Genomic DNA, 26,470 nt, shown 5'->3' with positions numbered 1-26,470 from the left:
GACACCCACTAAGGAATTAATTAAGAGATACCTGACGAAGAATATGTCACCTGTGTTGAAATTAGGAGGAGGAGGAGGAGGAGGAGGAGGAGGAAGAAGAGTGATGTATATGTGACGTCATTCTGTTACGTCAGTCAGTGTGTGTCTATTAGAAGAGACGAGAGTAGGAGGATGAGCAGGAGGAGGAGGGAGATAAAAGAAAAAATAGACAGGAAGATGAAGGGGAGGGACATGGAGAGGGGAGGAGGTAGAAGATGGAGAGGAGGAGGAAGAAGAAGAAGAAAAGAAGAAGAAGAAGAAGAAGAAGAAGAAGAAGAAGAAGAAGAAGAAGAAGAAGAGGAGGAGGAGGAGGAGGAGGAGGAGGAGGAGGAGGAGGAGGAAGAAGAAGAAGAGGAGGAGGAGCTAGGAGGAAGAGGAGGAGCTAGGAGGATTTTTGATTTTTTTTTATTATTTGACGTAAGGGATTCCTCCTCCTCCTCCTCCTCCTCCTCCTCCTCCTCCTCCTCCTCCTCCTCCTCCCAGAAATATCTCCATGCCAGATATAAACCTTCCAAAAATGAGAGAGAGAGAGAGAGAGAGAGAGAGAGAGAGAGAGAGAGAGAGAGAGAGAGAGAGAGAGAGAGAGAGAGAGAGAGAGAGAGCATATTTTCGAAAACTTGTGTGTGGAAGCCAGCAGACTTTCGCTTTTCTTCTGTGCAAACGAGTTAGAGGAGGAGGAAGAGAAGAGGAGGAGGAGGAAGGGAAGAGGAGGAGGAGGAAGGGAAGAGGAGGAGGAGGAGGAACCAAACGTGCTTCAAATCACCTCAAGAAAGTTCAAAGTTCAGAGAGAGAGAGAGAGAGAGAGAGAGAGAGAGAGAGAGAGAGAGAGAGAGAGAGATCCATTTTGCTTGATAAAGGAAAGGGTTGATTAAAGCAGAAGAGGGAGAGGAAAGCGGAAGAGAGAGAGAGAGAGGAAGAGGAATTTCAGAGAGAGAGAGAGAGAGAGAGAGAGAGAGAGAGAGAGAGAGAGAGAGAGAGATCAATAGTGTCACTGTATCTACCCCTTCGATTCTCTCTCTCTCTCTCTCTCTCTCTCTCTCTCTCTCTCTCTCTCTCTCTCTCTCTCTCTCTCTCTCTCTGACATTTTCCCTATAATCTTTGTCTTCCTTCCTTTCTTTTACTGCTTCACCTCCCTCCTCCTCCTCCTCCTCCTCCTCCTCCTCCTCCTCCTCCTCCTCCTCCTCCTCCTCCTCCTCCTCCTCCTCCTCCTCCTCCTCCTCCTCCTCCTCCTCCTCCATTATCTATAAATACAAAACACACACATTCTCATTCATCATGTACTCATTCAACACACACATGTACGCACAATACTTCCAAAAGAAATACAAAATCCATTACAAACCCAAACTTGTTTTTATTCTAACCACACACACACACACACACACACAGAGAGAGAAAAACATAAAAAAGGTGATAAATAATATCATTAATGTGGTGCAAGAGGAGGGAAAAGACCTAGTACAAGAAATAGAGGACTTCCATAGAATTGGAAAGTTCACAAGAGAAGGTATGAGGCCAATAAGAATCAAACTTAAGTCACAAAAGGATGTAGATGAATTGGTGGAGAAGTCATGGAGGCTAGCCCAGCAGGAAACAACAAGGAAGATTTGGTTGAGAAGAGATCTCGGTGAAAAGGAAAGAGAAATGTTAAATGAGTTGAGAAAGGAGGCTTTGAAAAAAATGAAGAGAGGACAGAAGAGGAGAAGAAAGAGTTTTTCTGGAGAATCTTGGATATGAGACTGAGGAAGTGGTTCATAACCCAGAAAAGTACAGCAAGAAAGGACTAAAGAAACTTACATATGAGCGAAATGTAATGTATTCCAACATAAATGGAGTGATATCGGGATTTTAGAACTCAACGATTACTTGAGGGACAAGAACCCAGATATTGTGGGTCTTACTGAAACAAAACTGAGAGAGGGAGAAGACCTGATGATGGTTGGAGAAGGGAAATATAATGTTTGGAAAAGAAATAGAGTAGGTAAGATGGGAGGAGGAGTGATGTTGCTGGTTAAAAAAGATATAAAGGTGGATCAAGTGAAAAAGGTATGGGAAAGGCAGAAGTGCTAAAGATCAGAGCAGAAACTAATGAAGGAAAAAGAGGCACTACATAGTGGTGTACGTACCACCTAAGACAAATGCATGGTCAGTACAGGAATATGAAGAAATGATAAGTGATACAGGAACATGTCTGGAAGAAATGTTGGGTGGCTGTGAACGAACTATAATGATGGGAGATTTTAATTGTAAAGAGGTGTGTTGGGAGGACTGGTCAATGGAAGGATCAGAGACAACATGGGGAAATACACTATTGACACTGGCAATGGAAAATGTGTTAACTCAGTGGGTCAAAGAAGATACTAGGTTTGGAGGAGAGGGAGCATCGTCAAGACTGGACTTGGTCTTTAGTACAGAGCCAATGGTCATTGAGGAGATGAGGGTGGAGTGCCCTTTAGCAAAGAGTGATCATGCAGTTTTGGAGTTCAAGGTGATAGACGAAGAGAAATCTAGAAGAAATGAAGAATATAAAGTGGGAAGATGGAATTATGCCAAGACAGATTTTGGAAACCTAAAGAAATTCTTTCAAGAGACAAATTGGATGAAATTCAAGAGTGCTAAGGGAGCAAATGAAAAGTGGAAGGAATTTATAAAAATATACAAAGAAGGTGAGAAAAATTTGTACCAATAAGACAACATAGAGAAGTTGGAAAGCAGGACTGGTTTAACGATAGATGTGAAAAGGCTAGAACAAGAAAAGAGGATGCATGGAAGAGGTGGAGAAGGAAAAGACGGATTAAGCAGTGGGAAAGTTACAAAAGAGCAAGAAATGAATATGTGTTGATTAGAAGAGAAGAAAGAAAGAAACAAGAAAAGGATATAATTGATAAATGTAAAGACCAACCAAGGCTTTTTTACAGACATGTGAACAACAACATCAAAAATAGAGAAAGTATTGAAAGTTTAGAAGTAAATGGAGTATGCAGTGAAGATCCCAGGAAATGGCAGAGGCTATGAATGGATGCTTTCGGAAGGTATTCACAAAGGAGACTGCTTTTGACAAACCACTGGTAATGGAACAGAAAGGGATTATGAAGGAGTTTCAAGTAACTGTGGAGGAGATCAAGAACATGATGGGGAGTTTAGAAGTGAGAAAAGCTGTGGGACCTGATGGGGTATCAGGATGGATTTTAAGAGAATGCAGGGAGCAATTGGCAGAAAAAGTTTGTGAAGTAATTGATGCCTCATTAAGGGAAGGTGTAGTGCCCCAAGACTGGAAAAGAGCTAACATTGTCCCAATCTATAAATCAGGTAACAAGAGAGACCCATTGAACTATAGACCAGTGTCACTTACAAGTGTGGTAGCTAAGATGTGTGAGAGGGTGGTGAAGAATAGATGGACAGACTTCTTGGAGAAAATGACATACTTTGTGAGTGTCAATTTGGTTTTAGAAAGGGCGTTCATGCACGACAAACCTGATATGTTACTATTCGAGGGTGATAGATGTAATACAGGAAAGAGATGGTTGGGCTGATGGAATATATCTGGATTTAAAAAAGGCCTTTGATAAGGTACCACACCAGAGACTGATCTGGAAACTTGAAATGGTAGGAGGAGTGCATGGCAGTTTACTAAAATGGATGGAAGACTTTTGGTAGGAAGAGAAATGAGAACAATAATTAAGGACAGACCATCAGAATGGGGATTGGTGGAGAGTGGAGTTCCACAGGGATCAGTGTTGGCACCAGTAATGTTCGCAGTCTACATAAATGACATGGTGGATGGGGTGTCCAGTTATGTGAGCCTATTTGCAGACGATGCAAAATTGTTAAGAAAAGTGAGATGTGACAAAGATTGCGAACTACTCCAGGAAGACTTGGACAGAATATGGAAATGGAGCTGTACATGGCAAATGGAGTTCAACACGACAAAATGCAAGAAAATAGAGTTTGGCAAGAGTGAAAGAAGAATCAGGAGTATGTACAAGATAGGAAATGAAGACATAAAACCAGTCATGAAGAAAAGACCTTGGGGTGACAATTACCAATGACCTATCGCCAGAGAGACATATAAACAAAATAATTGGAGAAGTATTGAACTTATTGAGGAACATAAGAGTGGCGTTCAGATATCTAGATGAAGAAATGATGAAGAAAATAATTACTGCAATGATAAGACCGAGGCTTGAATATGCAACAATACAGTGGGCTCGAACTTAAAGAAACACATAAGGAAACTAGAGAAAGTACAGAGGGCTGCAACGAAAATGGTGCCTGACTTAAGAGATTTGACTTATGAAGACAGACTGAAAAGAATGCAACTTCCAACCCTGGAAAACAGAAGAGAAAGGGGAGACCTGATAGCAATATACAGAGTGATGATTGGCATGGAAAAATGGATAGGGAAGATCTGTGTATGTGGAATGGAAGAATGTCGAGAGGGCATGGGAAAAACTAAAATGGCCACTTATAGGAGAGATGTGAAAAATATAGCTTCCTCATAGAAGGGTGGAAGCATGGAATAGTTTAGACGTGGAAGTGGTCAACGCAAGGAATATTCATGATTTTAAGAAAAGCTGGACATTAATAGATATGGAGACGGGACAACACGAGCATAGCTCTTTTCCCGTATGTTACAATTAGGTAAATACAATTAGGTAAATACACACACACACACACACACACACACACACACACACACACACACACACACACACACACACACACACACACACACACACACACACACACACACACACACACACACACACACAAAACTCATGAAATTCTTTTTAATAAATACCAACATTCATTTCCATTTTATTTATTCATTTTTTTCTCTCTCTGAATCAACAGGCAAGACTCGGTATGGGATTTGTGTCAATTTCTACCGGGCAGTGGAGCGCGGGACCACGGGAGGCCTGGCAGCAATGCGTGGGAGGGACAGGGGGCCTTCCTTCAAGCGGGAGTCATGGAGGACCAGCCTAGATAAAAGCTCTGACTCTGCCTTCTCCAGGTTAGCAGAGAGGAGTGTTTCTGTACTGAGAGCTTGAAGTTAAATGGATCTTAGGTTAGGTTAGATTTGTTGCTCTTTGTGTGTGTTAGTGTTGGAAACCTGAAGGAGCGATCATGTAGTAAAGTTCTGTTTGTTGTGTGGTGATGAGAGCCTGAAGAAGGGTAGGTGTTAAGCTGGCATAGGTTTGTCTGTCCTGTTCCATTTGGTGTTGAGAACCGATATATAAAGAGATAAGATGCAAGGGTACTGCCTGATAAAGGGATTAGATGTTAGGGTACTATACATTATTTTAGATCTATGTGTCATCTCTCTGTAACCTAAAAAGACATTACACACTGCTTTTTTTTTTATCCATTATTAGCTTTATTAGTACTCACTTGACCATACAGGTAGTCTTATTGGTCTTATTCACAATGTTGAAGCTTATAATTTCTGCTGACACACCTTTCTGTAACCTAAAAAGACATTGCACACTCTTTTTGCAGCTAGTGTTAGCTTTTTTACTGCTCATTTGACCATGTAAGTAGTCGTAGTGAGTCTGATGACAGGCCTAAAGTTCCCATCAGTTATCTGGTTCCCTGCAGTGACCAGCGCTCCACCCTTGCTCCGAGCGACAGTGAGAGGGACTGCCCCCCTTCTCGCCGTGACTCCGAGTCCACCTCTCCTGCCTCCCACCTTGGTGTGAACCTGCCTGGCAATGACTCTGACACTGGTGGCTCCCACTCTCCCTCCCCTCGTGCTGCCAGGAAAAGACAGGTAAGGGAGACATAGAGAGGAAGTGAGGGAGATAAAAAGGGATAGAGAGAGAGAGGTACCCAGAAAGAAAGAAACAAGTCTTCCTACTCTTATTTTTACTAAGATTGACATGTCAACTCAAGGGATTTTAATAGGTATGTCTTTTCTCTCTATTTGTCTCTCATTTTGGCTGTTAGGAAAAGACACTTACAGAGAAAGAGAGAAAGAGAGAGAGTCTAACATAAACACATTCCTTTATTCCTACTAACATTTTTTTATCCTGTTCTCTGTAATCCCTCCAAAAGTTTTGTCTTTACACCCTACTGATTTTCTTTTGTACCTTCTCTCCTTCTAGCGTGTCAGGAACCACTCCCTTACCTCGCTGTGCATTTTGTCCCATCACCCGTTCTTCAGCGCCTTCCGGGAGTGTCTCTTTCTCCTGCGACGGATGATTGATGCTTGCAATGAGAACGCATCACCCAGAAGAGTTGGAGCGTCCAGACAGAACAACAGGTGAGATGGGAGTGACAGAGTGATGTGGAATGATGGGTGCTCACTTTATTGCTAATTTGATGGTGCATTTAACATCTACGTAATTATTTCAAGCTTGAATTACATCTTTGTTTTTCTTTTTTTTTTCTATCTGTGTTTGTGACACAAATGTATATATTATGCAATCATCTTAACTTTTAGTACATATAGACAAAAGAAAAACCAAAACAGGACATCTGATATGTTTGGTATCTCCTAATGTTTTTTGGAGTATCTGCTTATTTTGCCCTCTGATTCCATGTTTTCTTGCTTTGTCTATGTTTTTAATCGCTGGTGTATCATTTCTTTGGCAGAGACACGGTGTGGAGTGTGATGACGGGCCGGCCACACGAGGGCGTCCCCAGCATAGTGATGCATGATGTGCGGGAGATAGAGACGTGGATCCTCAGGCTACTCTCAGCGCCAGTGTGTGTGCCGGGCAAGACCAGAGTTGAGGTAAGGATAGCCACAGTAAAGACAAGAAGAGAAAAAGAAGTTTTATTCATAATCAATAGAGAACTTTGTGAAGATGAGTGCCTCCTTTTATTCCTTTCTGAAAAACTAGGTAAACTTTGGAACTCTCTGTCAGCTTCTGTATTCCTTTCCATTTCTAACTTGAACTGTTTCAGGAAGAAATTTTCAAGACTATAATTTTAGATAAACCTTTTCATACTTTTTCTTCACAGCTTGGCAACTCTGGGCCTTTTATTTTTTTTCCTCTTACCACTCTGTCAGTGTTCCTTTTACATAAAGAAAACACCTACTAGTGTACAAAGAAACAGTGTCTAGAAAAAAAAAAACACATTTACCACCACTGTCACAATGTCTCCTTCCTTCCCAATAGTGTCCATTCAACAGATAACTTCCAAAACAACCTTACCATCTTTTTCTTTCTAACACCTCTCTTCTCCTCACAGCTGGAGTTGCTGCCGAGGGAACTTCATGCACCTCTCACCTTTGCCCTGCCTGACCACACCCGCTTCTCCTTCATTGACTTCCCTTTGCACCTTCCCTTGGAGCTGCTCGGGGTGGAGTCCTGCATCAAGGTCATGGAACTCATCATGCTGGAGCAGAAGGTGGGTAAATGAGGTTTTCTGGGACCACAGGGAGAGGTTTCAGTGTATTTGTATCTTAGTGTTGTGACAATCTTGTGGGCTGTCAGTGAATACATATCTTTCTTAGTGCCGTTGTTATAATCAAATTCTTAGGTGCTGGAAATTGTCATGTTGAAGATACCCCAGACTAAGCACCACACTCTCACTCCTACTTGAAAACTAAATTAATAAATGCAAAAAGTAATAATACCTTTTCTGCTATTCCAGATTGTGATGCAGTCTCGAGACAACAATGCTCTGTCTATGTCAGTGCTGGCGTTTGTCACGATGATCTATCCTCTGGAGTACATGTTCCCAATCATCCCTCTGCTCCCTACATGCATGAGTTGTTCTGAGCAACTCCTCCTCGCCCCCACCCCCTTCATCATTGGCATCCCTGCCTCATTCCTCCGCTACAAGAAGCAATTTCTGTGAGGCTTTTATGTGTTTATGTGGGGAAGATCATAGCTTGGTATACAGACAGGTGCTGAAGGTCTATTTCTGAAGTTTTTGTGAGTGTGCAATTGGATGTGTTTCTGTTTGGTACATAGATGAAAGTTTATCTCTGAAACTTTTTTTGTGTTTACATTTGGGTTTATCATAGTTTGATATATAGTAGATAATAATTAGGGAATTAAACTCACTCCTTTATCCTTCAGTAACATGCCTTCACAACTCTCCAATCTTCACTGTCCATTAACTCAGTACAGAAACCTTTTGAACATTCTGAGTCAGCTCACAGAAGAAGTAAGGAAACTAAACTCTCTCACACAGACTCCCAGATGACGTGTGGCTGGTGGATCTGGATGCTAATAAGATCACAGCGCCGCCTTCCTGTGATGAGATCCCGCCACTGCCTGAGCCGGAGTGCACCATTCTCAAAAACCATCTGAAGCAGGTAAGCCCATCGACTTCTAAGCCTATGAGAGTGACAGGATTCCAACAGAGTACCAAGAGGTTACCAACAGGGTTCTCACAAGGTGCCAACAGGGTGCTTCTGGTAACTGACCTAACTGTCCTGCATGCTACATCCAAATAATGCTTTTCCCTTGCCACTCATTGAAATACAGGTGTTTATGTATTTTTTTTTTCTAATACTCATTACTAATTTTACACCATGATAGACTGTTGTTGCTCCTAAAATGCTGTAAGGCTCACTCAACCATTTCCCTATCCTTAAAACTGATAAGTGCTTCGATAAAACAAGGTGTTATTTGTAGTAAAAGTGTCATTGTTATTCATGTGAGTGGCATTATCCTTTGCTAATATCACTAAAACCTTGATCTGGTTAATTTTCTGATTCATTTCATCATATCTGTGCCTCTCTTTCTGTGTATATTTGAGTTACAGTCCCTCCCTTTCTCCCAAATTCAGTCCAGATTGTATGTATAAGTTGCAGAGTTTGGAGATTATGTGTGAGAAGGGCTTGTCTGCATAGAATCTTGCACTGTAGAGGAGAGTGCAAATACATTCCTTTATTCTTGGTTATGGGGTATTAGAATGACTCAAAAAATACTATAGGGTTTTCTTTTTGGCATATGATGAATTGAAGAGCATTGTGGAGTCTTGATAGCATTAAGGAATGTGAGTTGGATTGATTTTGCCTTTATATCAGAGAAAAAGCAGGTTGTTTTTGGGGAGGGTACATGAATTATAGCCAAGAGTAAAGGAATGCTGGCAGTACTGTGCATTGCTGTTTTCCTCTACAGTGTCAGAATATACAGTTATGTAACTACAGGCTTTGTTTGTGGTGGTGCAAGAATGTATGTCAGTAGTATTTTAACTTCCATTCTTGAGATGCTAGTGAGGGAGTAATAATAAGCTTTAAAACACTCTATGAAAGTACTTTAACCTTCACTCTTGAGATACCTACTCAAAGGAAACAATTATATACTTAAAATTCCTTATGAAAAAACGTGTAAATATCTATTTGTAGTATGTTAACCTGCATTTCTGAGATGACTAAGGGAACAATGATAATGTCCTTATGATATAATAGTAGCATCTTGACATTCATTCCTGAGACTCTGAGAAAAGAGTCTTTAAACTTCTTCATATATTTAGTATAGAGCTTACATATTAACAGGCTGAGGTTAAGATACCATAAACATGCCTTCTTGTGCTGCTGCAAAACACACCCCAAGCATTGTGGCAGATGACCGAGTGAGGTTGGATTAGAATGACTCAAGGAACATTGCAGGGTTTTTCTTAATATCTGGCATATGACATGAACAGAAGAGCATTTTTGGAATCTTTGTTTTTGCATTGAGGAACATGAATACTGGAAAGTGACCATGCATTAGAATGACTCAAGAAACGTTACAGGGTTATCTATTTATTTATCCTATTTCTTCTTGCGTGTGATTTGAACAGAATTGCTCTTTGGAATCTTGTTTTGCATTAAGGAACATGAATATTGATGAATGATGCTGCATTAGAGTGACTCAAGAAATAATTCCCAGCTTTTTTTTATTTTTAATTTTTATTTGTTTATTTACAATATTTGCACATGAAGTAAAGAATATTTTGGAATCTTATTGGCATTAAAGAGTGTGAGATTGATTAGTTTTACCTTTACAATGAGCAGTGTGGCTATGTTGGATTTACTGAAGAAACAATGCAGGTTTTTGGTCATTTGAACTGAGAAACATTGTGGAATTTTGTTGACATTAAGAATTGGATTGATTTTACCTTTACATCTGAGAGGATTTTTTTTTTTTTTTTTTTTTTGCATACAACTTGAACAGAGAAGCATTGTGTGTTGGATTGATTTCTATGTGGTTCTTGTATTCTCTTGGTCTTGTCCTGTTGGTTTGGTGACACCTTGCCATGCTGAAAGGGAAGGTGGCAGTGGCAGGGTGGTTTGGGTTTTAAATATAATCTTTCATCATGTGTATAAATGCTGTACTTAATCTTTTGACTGTTAACGGCAATATGATGCTTTAGTTACCATATCATCTAACTGAGGAGATATTATCACTGGAAGGTTTGAATGATTTGATGTACCACTTTCTTGGTGTCAATATTGTTCTTTTTGCATAACCTTACATAATTTCATTGAGAAGAAACAAAGCACCAAATGCTGAAATAATTTGATTACTTACATGATTAAGTAGAGGAGCAATAAAACAATAGACAATGAAAGTTTCAAATTACACACTCTTTCACTTCTTTTGGTGTCAGAATTGTCTTCAGAAGTTATGCCTCAACTTCCACTCAGCTCATTAGTCATAGCAATCAAAAGGTTAATGTTTATTCTAATTGGCACTTTCTTTTGCACTCATTCTTGTCAGTTGTAGTACTGTTTCTTTTCTCATTCTTATGCACATGATGAAGATTCTTTCCCCTGTCCACTTTCTGATGCTGAGTTTGCTTATTGAGTCTTGAAACTTGGAATTTTGAAGTGTTGGTGATAAAGAAAACTATGAGATATTCTGAGAATAAGGGCCTCTTTTAGGCTCTTAAGATATATAATACTGCTGTTATTTGCACTCACAAACTGTTATGATTTATTCCAAGACTTGAAAGAATGATAACACATGAAAACATTGCCTAGAAAAGCACTATTGTGAAAATGTACAGGTTTTATAAAGAGAGTAAAAAGTTTGTCTTACATACTGGTTAGCAACATTGTTGTACTGGGTAGCAACATTGTTGTACAAATCCTGCTTTTCTTAATTCTCTGGTCTGTCTTAGTCACATCATAACATTTCAGTGACTCATTCCAGTGTTATTTGTACTTTCCCTTATCCTCTCAAGTTATTCTTCATTACTAATCATTAAGACATTATTATATGTGCTTTCCTTAACACTTGTCTATTCAAGTCTCATCATGATACTTCCAGTAACTCATCCCAGTGTTATTTGTACCAGACCCTTCACTGTTATTCATCAAGACATTATTGTACATGCTTTCCCTAACACTTGTCTCACTCTCAAGCCTACAGCTCCCTGTCGTTGCACACACTTAGAGCTACAGACACGCTCAGGCAGACCCAGCAAAGCCCAGTCTGTTATAGAAAAATCTGCACTTCATGTAGTACAGAAGTAATCATTGTGAATGTGATTGTCAGTTCAGTCTAGTGTGAGAACATCATGTCCCTTTTATCTTTTGTATTATGTGATCCCTATTGGTTCTTAAAGTACTAATTGTTGTACTCAGGATGATTCTGTTTATTTCTTTTACAAATTTGTTCCTTAATGATACAGTGAATATTGTATAATGGTATTAGAAGATATGTGATGTTTATCTACTGTATTGTAGTTTTCTGTTGTGAATAATTAGCAAAATTTAGTTATTCTACCATTCAGATAACTAGCCTTCAATTTTGTTGCATTTACAGTTCCCAATATTATCAGCATACTAATGAATCATAAATCCTTGAAGTGTTTAATGGACTGATAGTAATGTGGTTATAATGAGATACAGTGAGATATATAATAATATCCTTTGGCCATAAGTGTTGGCGTGAGGACTGCTGCTGTAGCTTAAGTGTGTGTGTGGCGGCAGAGATGAGGAGTGTGTGCGCAGCCTGTGACCAATGTTCCTTTCTCTCCCTTGTGCCTCCCTCCCGTCTCAGATCCATGGAATGTACGAAACTAACTGGTACTCAAAATTTCATCAACTAACTATCGAAGCTGGGGTAGGGTTACTTTTTCCATGTCTTGTTTTTCTCTTTCTTTTTCTCTACTCTTGTCTGTGCACTGTTATCACTTCAGTATTTACTCCTCCACTGTGTGTCAGTTCCCTTAAGCCTTGAGTATTATATATTTGCTGTCATCTTTTTCCTTCTATATCTTTCTTGTTGTTCGTTTTTTCTCAGATGTTCTTGTTGTTTGCATCGACCTTACTGATTATTATTACTCTATTTTCTTTCTTGTTGATTGAGCTGTAGAGTTCCTTATCTATCTTAATATTTGTTTAATGTGTCTTGTTCTCTCCTTTGCACCTCTTCTTTAGGAATCCAAACTTTGTCTGCCATCTGTCACTCACTTTGACTGTCCCTCTCTAAGTCTGTACTGTGTGTGGGTGTATGTAGTTCTCTGTTCATCATTAAGACTTCCATGCCTCACTCTACTTAACTGACTGTGTACTGTATATGTGTGTGCCCCATTACCTGTACTGACAGAGGGCTGAGGGGTGGTCTGCACCCTAACAAACCACACAGGACTCTTGAGGCATCTGCTGTGGTCACTCTAGTACTGGTAGACCATCATGCACTCGTTATAGCTTGTGTGCTACTGGTGTTCAGCACACTTTCTCACACACACACACACACACAAACACACAAACACACACACACACACACACACACACACGCACACACACACACACACACACACACACACACACACACACACACACACACACACACACACACACACACACACACACACACACACACACACACACACACACACACACACATGATGCTAAATAGTGTTATTACCTATTAGTGACTATAGAGTGCCAGTCCTATATCTTAAAGGAATATATTTATAAAGATAATGTGCTCATTTTGTGTAAACTATTTATTTTTGTTTTTATTTTTTGCCCTTAATGCAGGCATGGTCTGTTTTTGTAGAAGAAAATATATGCACAAGTTTGTATTTTTTATGGATATTTTTATAAGTCATCTGTTCTATTTTATTCTGTTTACTTCACAGCTATTTTCCGTGTAGTGTTTGGGAGGCACATCTTGAAGTGACGATGTTGATGCACTTTTTGTCACTTTCACACTCTAGTATTTTTGAGTACCAAAGATATAACATAAAATAAAAACAAGAACATAGATTTGATAGAATAACAAAACAGAATCAATCCAAACACAGAAGGCAATGAAGAAGAACATTTATGCCCTCTGGCCCACCTCAGTATTATCACCGAGACAGATGAACTTTTTAATCTTGTATTTTTCTATTTTTTCTTCACTAAATATTTGAGTGCATGACTTCCACTTGTGCTTGTAAGGCCGCCCAGCATCTCAGTCACAGAGCCACCAAAGATCATGGACTTGCCTCCTCGTAGGTGTGGGTAGTCAAGGTTACTCCACTAGACTCCTGTTGTGCTGCATGTAACTTAACGGCACCACCATCACCACCACACTTATATACACAAACACTCACACACACCCAGGACCTCAGGTGTGTCTGGAGAGATGGCATGTTGTGTTCAGTGCTTTTGGTGACTACATGCTGAGCTAAATTGTTATGATTACTTGAAGATTAGCTGGTTTTATTAATTTTTGTGGTTATAAGTTAGGTTACATTAAGGTAAATTGCTTAGTGTAATCTTACTTAACCTAGTGTAACGTAATTCTTTGTTAGGATATGTTAAATAAGTGATCAACATAAATTAGCATAAGGTGAAGATAAATGAAATTATGTTCATAGCTTAACCTAACATATTCTGATTTTATGTTAGATAAGTTAAACTACCTACCATAATAATCTGACTTAACATAGCCTATTAAAAAAAAAAAAAAAAAAAAAAAACACTAGCTTGAGTAGTAAATCTTTAGTTGATCTGCAATGACATCTATCCAGCACACTGGCTGATATGTAAGACCTGGGTGAGTGGTGAGTGGTGAGTGGTATTGTGTTTAGTGTGGTGTGTGGTGCGGTGTGTTTGGGCTCAAGGCTCCCCCAGGCTGACCACCACTGTGTCTTGGGTGAAAGGACACACTCTCCACGGCTGTCTCTGCACCTCACTGTCAGGACAAACCCTCACTGTTCGAGATGTGGCATGTTGTTACATTTCATCTTTTTTGGGATATCTTGCTCTGTTCTTCATTCCCATTTTCCACTACTGTTGTAAGATTCTGTGTCATTTTTCTTAAATTTTTTTTAAATGAAAGCTACTTAGTTTGACAATTAAGTTTAAGTCAAGAGTTATACATAGTTTTTTTTTATCTTTAAGTTGTTTTAATACTACATGGGTGCTTTATAAATGTAGATAAAAGAGAGTACAATACCAGAGGAAAGCATTCCAGTTTCAATAAAGGTACTATATTTTTTTTAAGTCAAATGTAGCAGTTAGTTAATGAAGTACTACTACTACTTTACTATAAGTGTCCCGTTTAGAATATTCTAGAGTGTTTTGTGCAGAGGAGAGCTATGAGGGAAGATGGCAATGTTTGGCCTGTCCTCTCCCTGCCCCCTCCCATCCCCTCTCCCCATTCCCTCCACATTATTCCTTATACTGTTTCATTTACTGCATTCACTGTTATTTTCTTTCTCCTGTTCCTTCCCAATGTTTCCATGCGGCTCCATCTGCAGGCTATAAGATCTATGGATGAGGTTTGTCATGCGTAATTGACATGTAGTTACTATCATTTGTATATATATATATATATAATTTTTTAGAAACCTGTTGCTGTTTTGGTGACTGTGTGAAGTAGTTCTTGCCTTTCACTTTAACACCTTGTGACAGAGAAAAGAAAACACTTAGCAAATGTGGGTTTTTGAACTCCCAATTGATGTAGTCACAAAGTACTAATTGGTCTATACATTTAAGATGACGTGTATTATTTTTCCGCTAGAGCAAGAGACTACTTTCCACAAACAGATCTACCCTTATTTATACCTAATCATATGTTGCATTGGTGACACACACTTGTACCCAACATGAGAATGACACTTTCTTATACTGTACCTACATTCAAGGACGTTACTTCATCCTCCCTTTATGAGTACATGCTCCTATTTGCTTCCTATATGCTTTCACAATTACGTGTATGTTGTGCCTTGAAGAGAGAGAGAGAGAGAGCTGGAGAGCAAGTAGTGAGGCCTTCCACAGTGCACGGCCTTAGGAAGACTCACAGACATCACCTGACCTTTAGAGATCACCTGGATAATTATAATGTCTCCTGAAGTTTGGCTCCTAAGGTACATGAGGCCTGCAGGAACCAGACTTGTGTGTAGTGGTAGTCAGAAGTTCAATTCAATTCACTCTTGCCTTCACTGTGTTTGGTGTCTTCCCTCAGTCATGATGCAAATGGTTGTGACAGTGTGAAACTTGGAAAAAAGCTGTATAATTTGAATGAGTTAAATGAAATGGTAAAGTTCTAAAGATTTTTAAATAATTGCGTGATCTTTGGCTTTCCAAATTACTTCGTCCATTATTCAGAGGTCAGTGGTCTTTCAAAATGAAACTAACTTTTTTTTACTGTAAATAATTTCTTAAGGAGAAGCCACAAGTCGAGAACTGAGTAATTTGGTGATCATTTGTAATGTTTTGTGAGGAAACTGGTTGTTAATGAAAGGATTTGAGGTGAAGGGAGGATGCCTGACACAGAGGAAGTGTGCAAGGTGTGTTAACAGACCTCCAATCAAGACTGTCCAGGTGTTGCAGAGTAGTGTGAGTAGAGGCAGGTTCACACAGAATAGACACACCACTGGTAGGCGACTGACTGTCTAGTGTATTACATCCACACATCAGTGCTGCTGCTTTGATGAGAAGAGTGATGAGAGAATACCATCAACTTTACTTTACTTTGCTCCTTGGATTGATCAAGACTGATCTCACAATGCTATAGAGAGAAATATCAGACCTTTGTTATTCTAGTGTATACATAGCGCAGTGCAAAAAAGCTGATTCCTATATTAGCAGTCCCGTGACTAGCATGGCTTAAGCAAAGGCTATTATGGCTACTACTGTATATCCATCCCTCAATTTACAGTCTTTGTATGGTACCAGTTTCTGTTATGAGAGTATCTAACTATTCTTTCTATTTGTATTACTGGAGTTGCGTTCAGCAGTCGCTTTTATTACTGTGCTGAGAAGAGATGCATGAATGCATGAACTCATTACTAACGGACATTAAGGTTTCCTGTGTTTGACCTGCAGCGTTTTGGTGCTGCATCCCATGTGTGTGTGTGTGTGTGTGTGTGTGTGTGTGTGTGTGTGTGTGTGTGTGTGTGTGTGTGTGTGTGTGTGTGTGTGTGTGTGTGTGTGTGTGTGTGTGTGTGTGTGTGTGTGTGTGTGTGTGTGTGTGTGTGTGTGTGTGTGTGTGTGTGTGTGTGTGTGTGTGTGTGTGTGTGTGTGTGTGTGTGTGTGTGTGTAGCAGGGTTGCCTCTGCTATCTGGCACACGTACCTGCATTTCCTCATTCCTGTGTGCTTCAAAACAAACCACTAAATAGCACCATCAGTAATGCAACAGAATAATGTTGTATGAAAGCAAGGTTGCATTTGTTAATGTTTTGTCCTTCAGTGGGCAAACCTGTTAATACCATAAACCAAACTTTCCTTCCCCCACATCATTGTCAGCCACAGTGATTCTCAATGGTATTGCTTTGGACAGCTTCCCCAGTCTTGTGTAATGGAGCAAGACAAAGCAAAGTATGTACAAAACTTCCTTGAATCAATTCTTCAATAACAAACTGGAAGAAAGATCCTGCCCAAAAGTAAAAAAGAAATAAGATTCAGAAGTCCAAATTAAATGACTAATAGCAGTTACTAATAAGAAATAATGGTTCTGACTCATGGGAATAGCTTTTCGAATCAATGAATTACACTCTCACTAACCATCTTGTGCTGTAAAACTCAATCAACTAAAAAATGGATGCATTACTTCTGTTTGACCTGACGACCTCCCTCTGTCCATTTTCTCTCCTCTCAAGCCTTATGCAGTACAATACACCAAGATCCTTTCACATTTTGGATGACCTAACATTACTACTACTACTACAGCTACTACTACTGCTAATACTACCACTATTATGAATGTACTTAAGAGCAGTTGGTGTTTACACATTTCCCTATATGTACTTGTAATAATGTACTATACAAGTCGCTTTGCACCTCATTGTTATCAGTGCAATGCATTCACTAACTTGAGAAACCTTCACTCAGTACAAAACAAAACATGAGATTACAGCACATCACAGGGAACATCCATACACGCCCTGACATGTTCTCTCCTCCACTCGGCCCACCAGGCACTAGCTAGCATGTCACCGCAGCCGCCACCGCCGCGCTCCATCGAGGACTTGGAGCGGGAGAAGGCCATGCAGCAGCACGCACCACAGGCTCACTACAACCTCTTCATCTATGGTCAGTGGTTGGCCTTCCACTGTGCTTGTGTCAGATCATGATTAGTGGTCTCTTAGTCTCTGATTCTTGATTTTCTTCAATGATTTCTGACTTTTACTCCTGAATCTGCTTGTTTTCCTTGTAGATTATTCATGTATGGTCAGCGTTGCAGTGTGCTTCACTTCCTTCAGTTAATTATTCTGATTTTTATATGGCTAAGAGTATTAGTGTGTGTTTTGTCTACACACCATATGGAATTGCTTGCCTGGTGTATAGATAGATGCACTTTTGAATTTACTTTCCAAACTGAAATCATATTAGAAGTAGATTCTTTACAATACCTCTGATTCTCTGAGACATCTTTTCTTGTTCTACAGCCACCTCCATGCACTGTACTGGCTAGAAGTTACAAAATACTTTCTTTTTATCTCCTTTCGTGATGTTTTAAAGTTTTTACGTGTTGCTTTTAGTGCCTTGAATTGTTGCATGTCATGGTGAAGGTGTTAATCAGTTAATAAAAAGTTAAATAAGCAAGTTTCCTTTCTCCAAACAGGTGAACAAATTCTTAGCAAACTCCCACTTGCAGGCAATGACGTAGACTCGGTTGACATCGCCACCAGAGTTGCCATGGTGCGATTCTTCAACTCGCAGAATGTGCTGGCAAACTTCACAGAACACACCCGCACCCTCCGGCTGTACCCTCGCCCTGTGGTGGCCTTCCAGATCAACTCTTTTCTGCGGTCACGGCCTCGTGCCACGCCATTCCTCAACCTCTTTGCCCGGACACAGGTAAGGTTAGAAGAGCCAGTTTTGATAGAAGGGACAGAGGAACTTCTGTAATGTAACACAGATAACTCTCGATTTACGCGTGTCTGATTTACGCGTTTTTGTTATAACGCGACCGAAAAAATATTATGATTAATTTAATATGCGCGATTGGTTTGCTTATACGTGATTTGGCCCAACCGCATTTTCAAATTGAGCGCCTGATGCAATTTCAAACTGCGCGCCAGAGAGTTCTGCAGCTGGCCGATAGGTGGGAGCTCCGCTCTTCTCGTGCCTCATGTGCAGTCTGCCAGCACTGAGTACAGATGGAATCTTTCCAATCTGCCCATAATTCACCAAGATGGCCCCAAAACGTCCTTCATCTTCTTCTGCATTTGGGGTTATTTTTGATAAGCAGATTTTTGATAAAGTGATAAAGCTCAGAGGAAGATGGTGACTCACTGGTGTGAGTGGTGAAGGCAGTGACGCAGTGAGTGTTGTGTTTACGTATTCTTTGTTTTGTTGTTTTTTTCTTATTATTTTTTGCTTTCTCTTATTATTTCTTGCTTTTCCCTTTACTTTAAATACACTTCTAATATTTAGAATGGTAAATAATAAAAACATGTTAATTTAGCCAAATAAATAGAATATTTTGTACAAATTTTTTTGGACCACATCCCGCATCCCCCCTATTATCTATTGTTTCTTATGAGAAATACAAGTTTGTTTTACCCGAATTTTGATATATGCGATGCCTTTTGGAACGCATCCATCGCGTAAATCGAGAGTTACCTGTATATCCTCTCTTGCTACTTTCCCTTCATTAGATTCTTTTTCAGTCTTTGCCTGGACACAAATTCCTTGGCATTCAGGAGAATGAAGGTTACATTAGATCCTGTCCTGGTGTTTTAATTCATGTTTTTTCTTTTCCATTGCTTTTCCTTCTGTGCTTATTTTCTACTTTCTTTTATGAATTCCTTTTAATTACTCCAAAGAGATAGATATATTTCATTCAATTCTAACTACACCAAAGTAACAGAATTTTGAATGTAAAAAATTAAAATTGAAGCTCCACCTAAGAAGATATATCTCCATCCCCTACTCTGCCTAAACTCCAACACACTAATCCTTGCAGGCAGTAGAGTTCCTGGCAGAGTGGTCCATCACGCCCTCCAACATGGCCTTCCTCAGAGTAAACACAGGAGTCTTTGATCCAACGCTCATTGGGGACAAGAGCAAGTGGTACGCCCATACGCTGGAGCCAATCGGGTTCAGGGTGTGGCAGGATGGCAGTTCCTTGGGCAGCACCTTGAGGGCCAGCACTCAGGTGGACAACCCTCCCACAGGTATGGAAGTTAGTGCTTGTAGTAGTGGTGCTGATGGTTTTATCTTCACAGTGACTGGTGAGAATATGTAATAAGATTTGTTGGGGAGATTAATTGAGAGATGTGAGATATCTTCATGAAAAGTGATTTCTTAACTTACAATATTTTTTTATGATAATGATTCTTAACTTGAGATATTTTTGTTTACAATGGTCATTTTGTGTAGTAAATACAAGTGAATATTGTTGTATTTTATTGTAACCTAGCCACTCACTGTTTCCATGCCTACAGATGAGAGTGGCAGTGACTCTGAGGGAGGAGAAAGTACCAGCAGTTCCTACTCTTCACTCAGTGACTTTGTGTCAGAGATGCATTCATCTGACCTCTCCCCAGGTGCTGCTTCTGCTCCTGTCTCATTTAGTGCTCTGTGTATTGACTATGGAAGTATGTGGTCAGCTGTGCTATGCTGAAGCTCTTGGGGTGGTTCATGAGAGTATCTTTCTCCTTTAGTGGCCAATGGAGCTATGAGTGTGAATGATGTGTGTATGTGTCTGGTGCTTGTCTTGGGCCAGTCTGTGTGGGATGATCAAGGTAGATAATGTGGACAAATAGGATGCATATGGTATTGAGATTCCCTGTCGTACTTGATGAGTTTTTTTTATATCAAAGTTAGAAAGAATACATATACGCTTACTATTACAAATCAGAGCCTTTCATATTCATTACATATAACAATTCAGAATCTTGTCTTGTATGGCAGAACATCGTGAATATATAGACAAAATGCTTTTCTTCAGGGACTGCTGTGTGTAGGTTTGATGGCTATTTGTAGCTTCCCTTACTTTCTTATGTTTATGTTAGGTCTCCTTACAGCTTCTCTTATGTTCTTGTGCTCTTATGTTCAGGCTGTGGAGCGGCAACAGAAAAGGAGAAGGCCACCCTGTCCTCAGGTCTGGACCCTCGCTCAGTGTTCCACCCACCATCCACTCTGCAACTCCCTGGTGCTGCCTCCTCAGACTCAGGTACCCTTCATATTACTAAGTGCTTTCTCACATTCCTGACCTAACTCAACAAAAATATTTCCATATATTCCTCACCTAACCTTATGTAAGCTAACACAGTATATCCTTATATTCCTAACCAAACCTAGCAAATCATTTTATTACATTCCTTAATCAACCTAACAAAGTATCTATTACATTCTTTTTCTATCCTCTCAACTTAATCTCAGTGCACAAAACAACAGAGAGGGAAAGATATAAACAAAATGTACATACAAACAATGCAGCACACAGTGACAGAGGAGAGAAAAAATTTCAAAACATATACATTAACAAATTTTTATTCTCTTTGCCAGCATTGAGTCACGCTGGTTCCATGTCCACCTCATCATCTCACTCGTCCCTATCATCGGCCGACCACCGTGATGACGATGATGAGGAGGAGACGGGGGAGGGAGTGATGAGGGAGGAGGACGCGGATAAGCTGGTGATCCCTGCGCCCACTCTGCACCCTCTCATGCTGCGCTCAGACATGCTGGTGAGATATTAAGTGTTCTAAGTTATTGCATGTATTTAGTTGTTGAACCTTTTAAATCTTATTGACACATTGACTCTATTGTTTTTGAAGTATGTAAATAGCTTGATGAAGTTAGATTTTAAAGAAATGAGTAGAATTAGTTCAGAAATAGAATGATATATGAATGGAATGTTCAGTAATCAAGTTAGTGTTGAGGCATTTGGGAACTTTAAAAGATTACATCAATTTATAGAAGATGATAGATGAAGATGGTGTAGGTTGGTATGTTTCTATATAAGGACTGCTATGTATAGACTTGATACTTATTTTTATATAACAGAGACAATAACAAAAAAAAAGCCCTCTAAGATGCCAGTCCCTAAAAAGAGCTTGAAAAATTATCAGCCAAAATTGGAATCTAAGTGTCTAGTAGCTTTTTTTATTTTCATGTGTTCTTGTATCTTTGCAGGAGAAAGGTGACGAGGTATTTACACCAGAGAGCGACTCAGCCACCACAACGCCCAAGACAGTGGTGAGCAACAATCAGTCCCCGCTGCCACACATCAGCCCCACTCCATCGGTGAGCAGTGACGTGTCTGTGGCCACTCAGTCCTCAGAGCGTGACAGACCCACCACGCCAAGACCTCGGACCTTCTCTAAGGGGGTGAGACCATATTCCTCTCCTTGCTCTTGTTAAACTTTCACTCGATGCATTACTTATTGGCTATATTAATTTTCTTTTGAGTTGGCTGTTTTTATCTGTTGTCACCATTACCTTCTGCTTAGTTTGTACTTGTCCTCCTGGACCATCTGTCTTGTGTCTTGATTCTGCCTCCCCACCTAATCACATTACACTACACCATATTAGAGTTAACATTCATATGCTGAATCTCTTGGGGTGTAGCAGGTGGTCCACATGAAGCTATCAGAGGCAAGAGTGTCAATGATGTGTGTATGAGTGTGTGCTGCTTTGCCTGTGGTACCCCATGTGGGGACTGGTGTAAAGACAGAAGGAACTTTCATATAAACAATAATAACAAAACATGATTCCATTGTAATATATTTTTCTCTAAATGAGTTTTGTGCTCCTCCTTCTCTTCCTTAAACCTTCCCTATATGTCTCTCTTCATATAAAAAGTAGCAATGCATATTCCCTGTTGTAACTCTTGTCAGTCTAATAATCTATATTTCAGGCAAGTCCAACACCACAGAAGCAGACGTCCATTAGTTCTGTGCTGGCCCGTGCCTCCAGCCTTGGGTCAGGGAGTTCTGGCAGTGGTCCCACCAGGCAGTCATCACAGAACTCCCTCCTGGACCAGTTTACCTCCTCAGCTAAGGAACTCATCAAGGAAAGGCAGAGTTCCCAGGAGGGGTCCTTCCTATCACAGGTGGATAAGGTATGAAAATTAGGATTCTCTCATCAATGATAATAGTGTTTCAAAATTATCATAAAGCAAAGGATCACAAAATCAGTCTCTCCAGCTATTTTTGGGGTGGTTTAGTGTATGTCAGACTAGGTTAGATTATTTTGTGTTACCTAATCTAGATAAACCTAATCTAAGCCATCCTAAAATGGACTCAGATGATTCATCTTCTTGTAGTCCATAATGTGGTTTTATGTACTGCTAACATGGATTGGTATGGTCCTTGTATTGCTATTGGATTACTCTTCTGCTGCCATGCTTCTCTTAGTTTGTAATGGTAATGAAGTACAGGACACATGCATGACAAGAAGTAAAGCTGTGTCATGCTAAAAGTTGATAGGCCAGAGGAGCTTTGTAAGAGTTATCAAATGCATTAAAATTTTTACAAGAACTTGGAGTGATAGGTTTTGATTGTGCAGAGAGTGACTTTGACACACTGCACTGCACTAAGTAAACAGATACCATGGCCACGAGCTGTGTATCATAACCACTGCCTCAACACACAGACACACAACACAAGTAGCAACACACTGCAGTAGAACACACAGGTTCCTATTCAGAAATGCTTTGCTGTCTCACTGTGACTATTTTCACAGGGCACAGAAATGATTACCTGGGTTCTCATGCTCTTCTCTTGTTAACATTGTAAAAATCATGTTAATCTGCCACTAAAACCATAAAAATACCCTTAAAAACCCTTGTAACATCAACTAGAGCCTATTGAAAGTAGTCAAGGTATGGACAGAAGTGTTTTAGGATATGGTCCACAGTACTGAGCAGCACCTAACTTGTTGTTCCACAGTTAACGGAACAGTTTCGTAGTCAAGTAACGGAACGGCTTGAGGTAGTGAAGCAGAGTAGTGGTGAGGAAGGGTCACTGCTCAACCAGATGGATAAGGTACTTCCTCCCTTATCGCCAGTCCTCCTGAGTCTTTTGTCATAGACGTGCTAAGCCTCCTCTGCATGACACACGAGGCACGGCAGAGAGTGAACCTCCTTGTAGACGCTATAAGCTCCTTCCCTCATGTCCTGTTAAGTCTTTCCTCACGTCTTGTTGAGTGTGTTATGATGGATCTTGCTCTACTATACTTTGTTCATTTGTTTCTTATAAGGTCATGTGTGCTTCTCATAAGGTCTTGCATATTTTCTCATTCAAATATATCTTATTTAGTTGTAAAGGTGAGTTTTTGAGTGTGATCCATGTAAAGATTATTTGATTTTTGTAAAAGTGAATTAAAAAGCAAGTGACTCAGTATTATTAAATAAATATTTTTGGTGCATTTTTTAACAATTTCTCTATTTAGTGGGTTTATGATATTGAGGATTTTAACAATAAGATTAATGACTGAAGCATCACCATATAGACCATTGCTACTATTTAAAAAATTAGACATGAGGTGAGGTGAAGTCTTAACATCTTCGGGCCAGGCTCACTCTCCCTGTCTTCCTTAACCACCTCCCCTCATCAGCTGCTTCTTAATCCTTTCCTCCGCCACATCCTGTCAACAGACCCACTGGACCTTCCATGTTGCTCTCTCTTGCTCAGAGTAATGTCCTGGCAATGGTTAGACTAATTGGTAAGAAACTGAATTGTGTGAAAATTTGCATGGTTTTCTCTCTCTTAATGTTTAAATTATTTGTCATTCTCACTGCCTGTTTTTGTTATTTTGATATTGAAAGTTTATCATGTCCTGGTTTTATGTCTACTTTCCTCTTGGGATTTTTAATAACTGTCTTTCTTTACTATCTTGGATGATCTTGAACCTGAAGCAACCCAGACCCTCTTGTTAGCTACTCCAGAACTTTGTGAGGCAGTGTGCAAATCTATCAGGGAAGTTATGAGTTATTCCAGTACCTTATCCCCCGCAATCTGCCCCTCAGTGCGTGTCTATAAGTGATCTAAACTCTTACCCTTTGTCATTCAGATGTTTATAGTTCCCTGTGGTCTTAGAATCCCTTTAGACCTGAGGGTTTAGTGTAAAATCACCCTCTCAAAATATTACCTTGGTGTTAGAATGCACTAGAATCTTTTGTTTCTTATGTTAGGGAAAGTAATGATGGATTTTCACCATCACAATTTTTTTTTCTTTGCAGTGATGTTCTCCGATACCCATTAATTGTTTTAATCTCTGCTGACTGTGAAATCTGTCTATTGTAGTTTTATTGGTACTGATAGCAAATCCCACTGATTGTTGAATATAAGGGACAAATATGAACTTAATGTATTTTGAAGTAAATTAGCAAATATTCCCATGTACCCCCAATCATTTTAGGACCAGTGTCTCGATAGCATAGAGTGCGTGTGAGTAGAGGAGCATAGACTATGACAGGCGTGCATTGTTATTGTGTTACACGTACATCCTTTAAACAAAACCAAGCCTTCATGTGTTCTGTGTGCTGTGTGTGCCGTGTCAAGGATTAATCTTGTCCTGCCCAACTAAGGAACCTCACATGAACCCGTCACCCACAGCGCCCCAGCCTTGGGTGTGGTAGTGGTACACACCACCCTGCCACACCTGAGGTTCTTGGGGTACTGTAGTGGTGACGGGTGAGTGGGAGATGTGTTCCCTTTGATGTTGTGACCTGTGTGTGTCCTGTTACAGTCCAACCAAGAAGCAAGTGGCCAGCATCAGAGGGAAAGGCTGGAGGAGGCACCGTCTTTCTCCAGTTTAGCGGATCAGGTACTGCCTTCCTCTGGGCTGCCTCAGGGCCCAGACATGGAGCTGCTAACAGATTATGATAGGCTGCATGTGCACGCTTCATCATCTACTTCCTGCTTTTGATGTGTATATCTTCATACGCTATTAATGATGTGTTAAATTTCAGGTCTGTAGTGTGTAGGTTTTCTCTCTAAACATAGACTGACACATTGTAGGCTATGAAATACAGGACCATTATGAGTACGTGTAGAAAAGTTACTGACACTTTGGACTGTGTGACCTAACAGCTGACAGTGCAAGCGAAGAGAGCTGCAGAAGAGGCCTCCAAGTCTGTTAGTGTGGCCGGCAAGCAAGCCATGGAGGCCAGCAAGCAGGCACAGCAGGTAGGCGGCACCAGGGACCCAAGAAGCACTAGTCTAGTCCTGCGTGAATGGCCATTGATTGCCGCATGTCACACTGCCATATCGTGTGAGAGGAACTGCAGAAATCTGAATGTCCATCACTGGATAGTTGTAGAGTGCAGAACTGCTCCTGTGTATATACTTTGGCCTGCCCAGAGTGAGGCGGTATAATGCTGTAGTGCTGTAAACTTGCCTGCAGCAGTTCTTGAGGGAATGGCACCCACATCTCTTGCCACACCTTGACACCTCTGTCTCCGTTTGTTTACAGGCAAGCAAGTCCACGTTTGAAGACCTGTCGTTCATGGGGAAACACACGCTGGGGGACTTTACCAAGACGGCTCGGGAGGCAGCCAAGAAGGGCGGGATCTTCTCCAAGGTCAGCCTAAAGGTGAGAGGAACAACCACTGTGACAGGACTGTGTGGGACGTTCCCTCACCTCTTTCTCCGGGCATGGGAGTGATACTGCTGCTGTAACTGGTTACTGCTGCCACTGCTACTGCTGCTGCTTGTACCCTGCAAGTATGCCTGCAGACAGTTTGTGGAGAAATATCTGCCCAAAAAGTGTTCATTATAGGTTATTTGTGGACTGTACTATTACAGCAATTAGATTTGGGAGGAATTTAGAAAGTTCCAAGACAAAAGAATGATTTTTTTAGCATCTTAAATTCACTTTTTATGATTTGTGATAGTCAAAACTTCTTCTTGACTGGGCTCAACTAGTACTGCTGCTATTACTGTACTACTTTACATTTTACAAAATATTAGTTAACATTTTGATTATAGAATTTTGTCGAGGATAACATTTAAACCACTTAATTTTGAATGATAAATCACTTTGCATGTGGGATTGGCACCTTCAGTGGGCTTTCTCTTTACTTGGCTTTGGCCAGAACCTCTCTCATATTAAGTTAGAATGATAATATCAAATTC

At 40.3% G+C, this 26,470-nt stretch overlaps 1 protein-coding gene across 20 annotated transcripts in view; it reads left to right on the top strand.

Moving 5' to 3' along the window:
• LOC123510358 (MAP kinase-activating death domain protein-like) overlaps nucleotides 1-26,470 on the top strand; it is a 66,790-nt gene that overhangs the window by 15,011 nt on the left and 25,309 nt on the right. For 8 of the 20 annotated variants that reach the window (XM_045265435.1, XM_045265446.1, XM_045265434.1 and 5 more), the window contains exons 5-25: nucleotides 4,894-5,053; nucleotides 5,620-5,809; nucleotides 6,144-6,301; nucleotides 6,634-6,775; nucleotides 7,237-7,395; nucleotides 7,642-7,844; nucleotides 8,188-8,311; nucleotides 11,994-12,056; nucleotides 14,692-14,712; nucleotides 17,354-17,468; nucleotides 18,034-18,236; nucleotides 19,348-19,558; nucleotides 19,829-19,930; nucleotides 20,443-20,559; nucleotides 20,895-21,076; nucleotides 21,525-21,719; nucleotides 22,249-22,452; nucleotides 23,282-23,377; nucleotides 25,083-25,160; nucleotides 25,427-25,522; nucleotides 25,809-25,928. In XM_045265435.1, the coding sequence (XP_045121370.1) occupies nucleotides 4,894-5,053; nucleotides 5,620-5,809; nucleotides 6,144-6,301; nucleotides 6,634-6,775; nucleotides 7,237-7,395; nucleotides 7,642-7,844; nucleotides 8,188-8,311; nucleotides 11,994-12,056; nucleotides 14,692-14,712; nucleotides 17,354-17,468; nucleotides 18,034-18,236; nucleotides 19,348-19,558; nucleotides 19,829-19,930; nucleotides 20,443-20,559; nucleotides 20,895-21,076; nucleotides 21,525-21,719; nucleotides 22,249-22,452; nucleotides 23,282-23,377; nucleotides 25,083-25,160; nucleotides 25,427-25,522; nucleotides 25,809-25,928 (2,939 nt within the window). The remainder of the gene's footprint in view (nucleotides 1-4,893; nucleotides 5,054-5,619; nucleotides 5,810-6,143; nucleotides 6,302-6,633; nucleotides 6,776-7,236; nucleotides 7,396-7,641; nucleotides 7,845-8,187; nucleotides 8,312-11,993; nucleotides 12,057-14,691; nucleotides 14,713-17,353; nucleotides 17,469-18,033; nucleotides 18,237-19,347; nucleotides 19,559-19,828; nucleotides 19,931-20,442; nucleotides 20,560-20,894; nucleotides 21,077-21,524; nucleotides 21,720-22,248; nucleotides 22,453-23,281; nucleotides 23,378-25,082; nucleotides 25,161-25,426; nucleotides 25,523-25,808; nucleotides 25,929-26,470) is intronic. The other 12 variants (XM_045265438.1, XM_045265439.1, XM_045265441.1 and 9 more) reach the window with 12 other exon arrangements.

The sequence above is a fragment of the Portunus trituberculatus genome, chromosome 28 (assembly GCF_017591435.1).
Source record: "Portunus trituberculatus isolate SZX2019 chromosome 28, ASM1759143v1, whole genome shotgun sequence".
Classification (NCBI taxonomy): domain Eukaryota; kingdom Metazoa; phylum Arthropoda; class Malacostraca; order Decapoda; family Portunidae; genus Portunus; species Portunus trituberculatus.
Note: the sequence above shows the minus strand (reverse complement) of the source record. Positions and strands in the feature narration are given on the sequence as shown.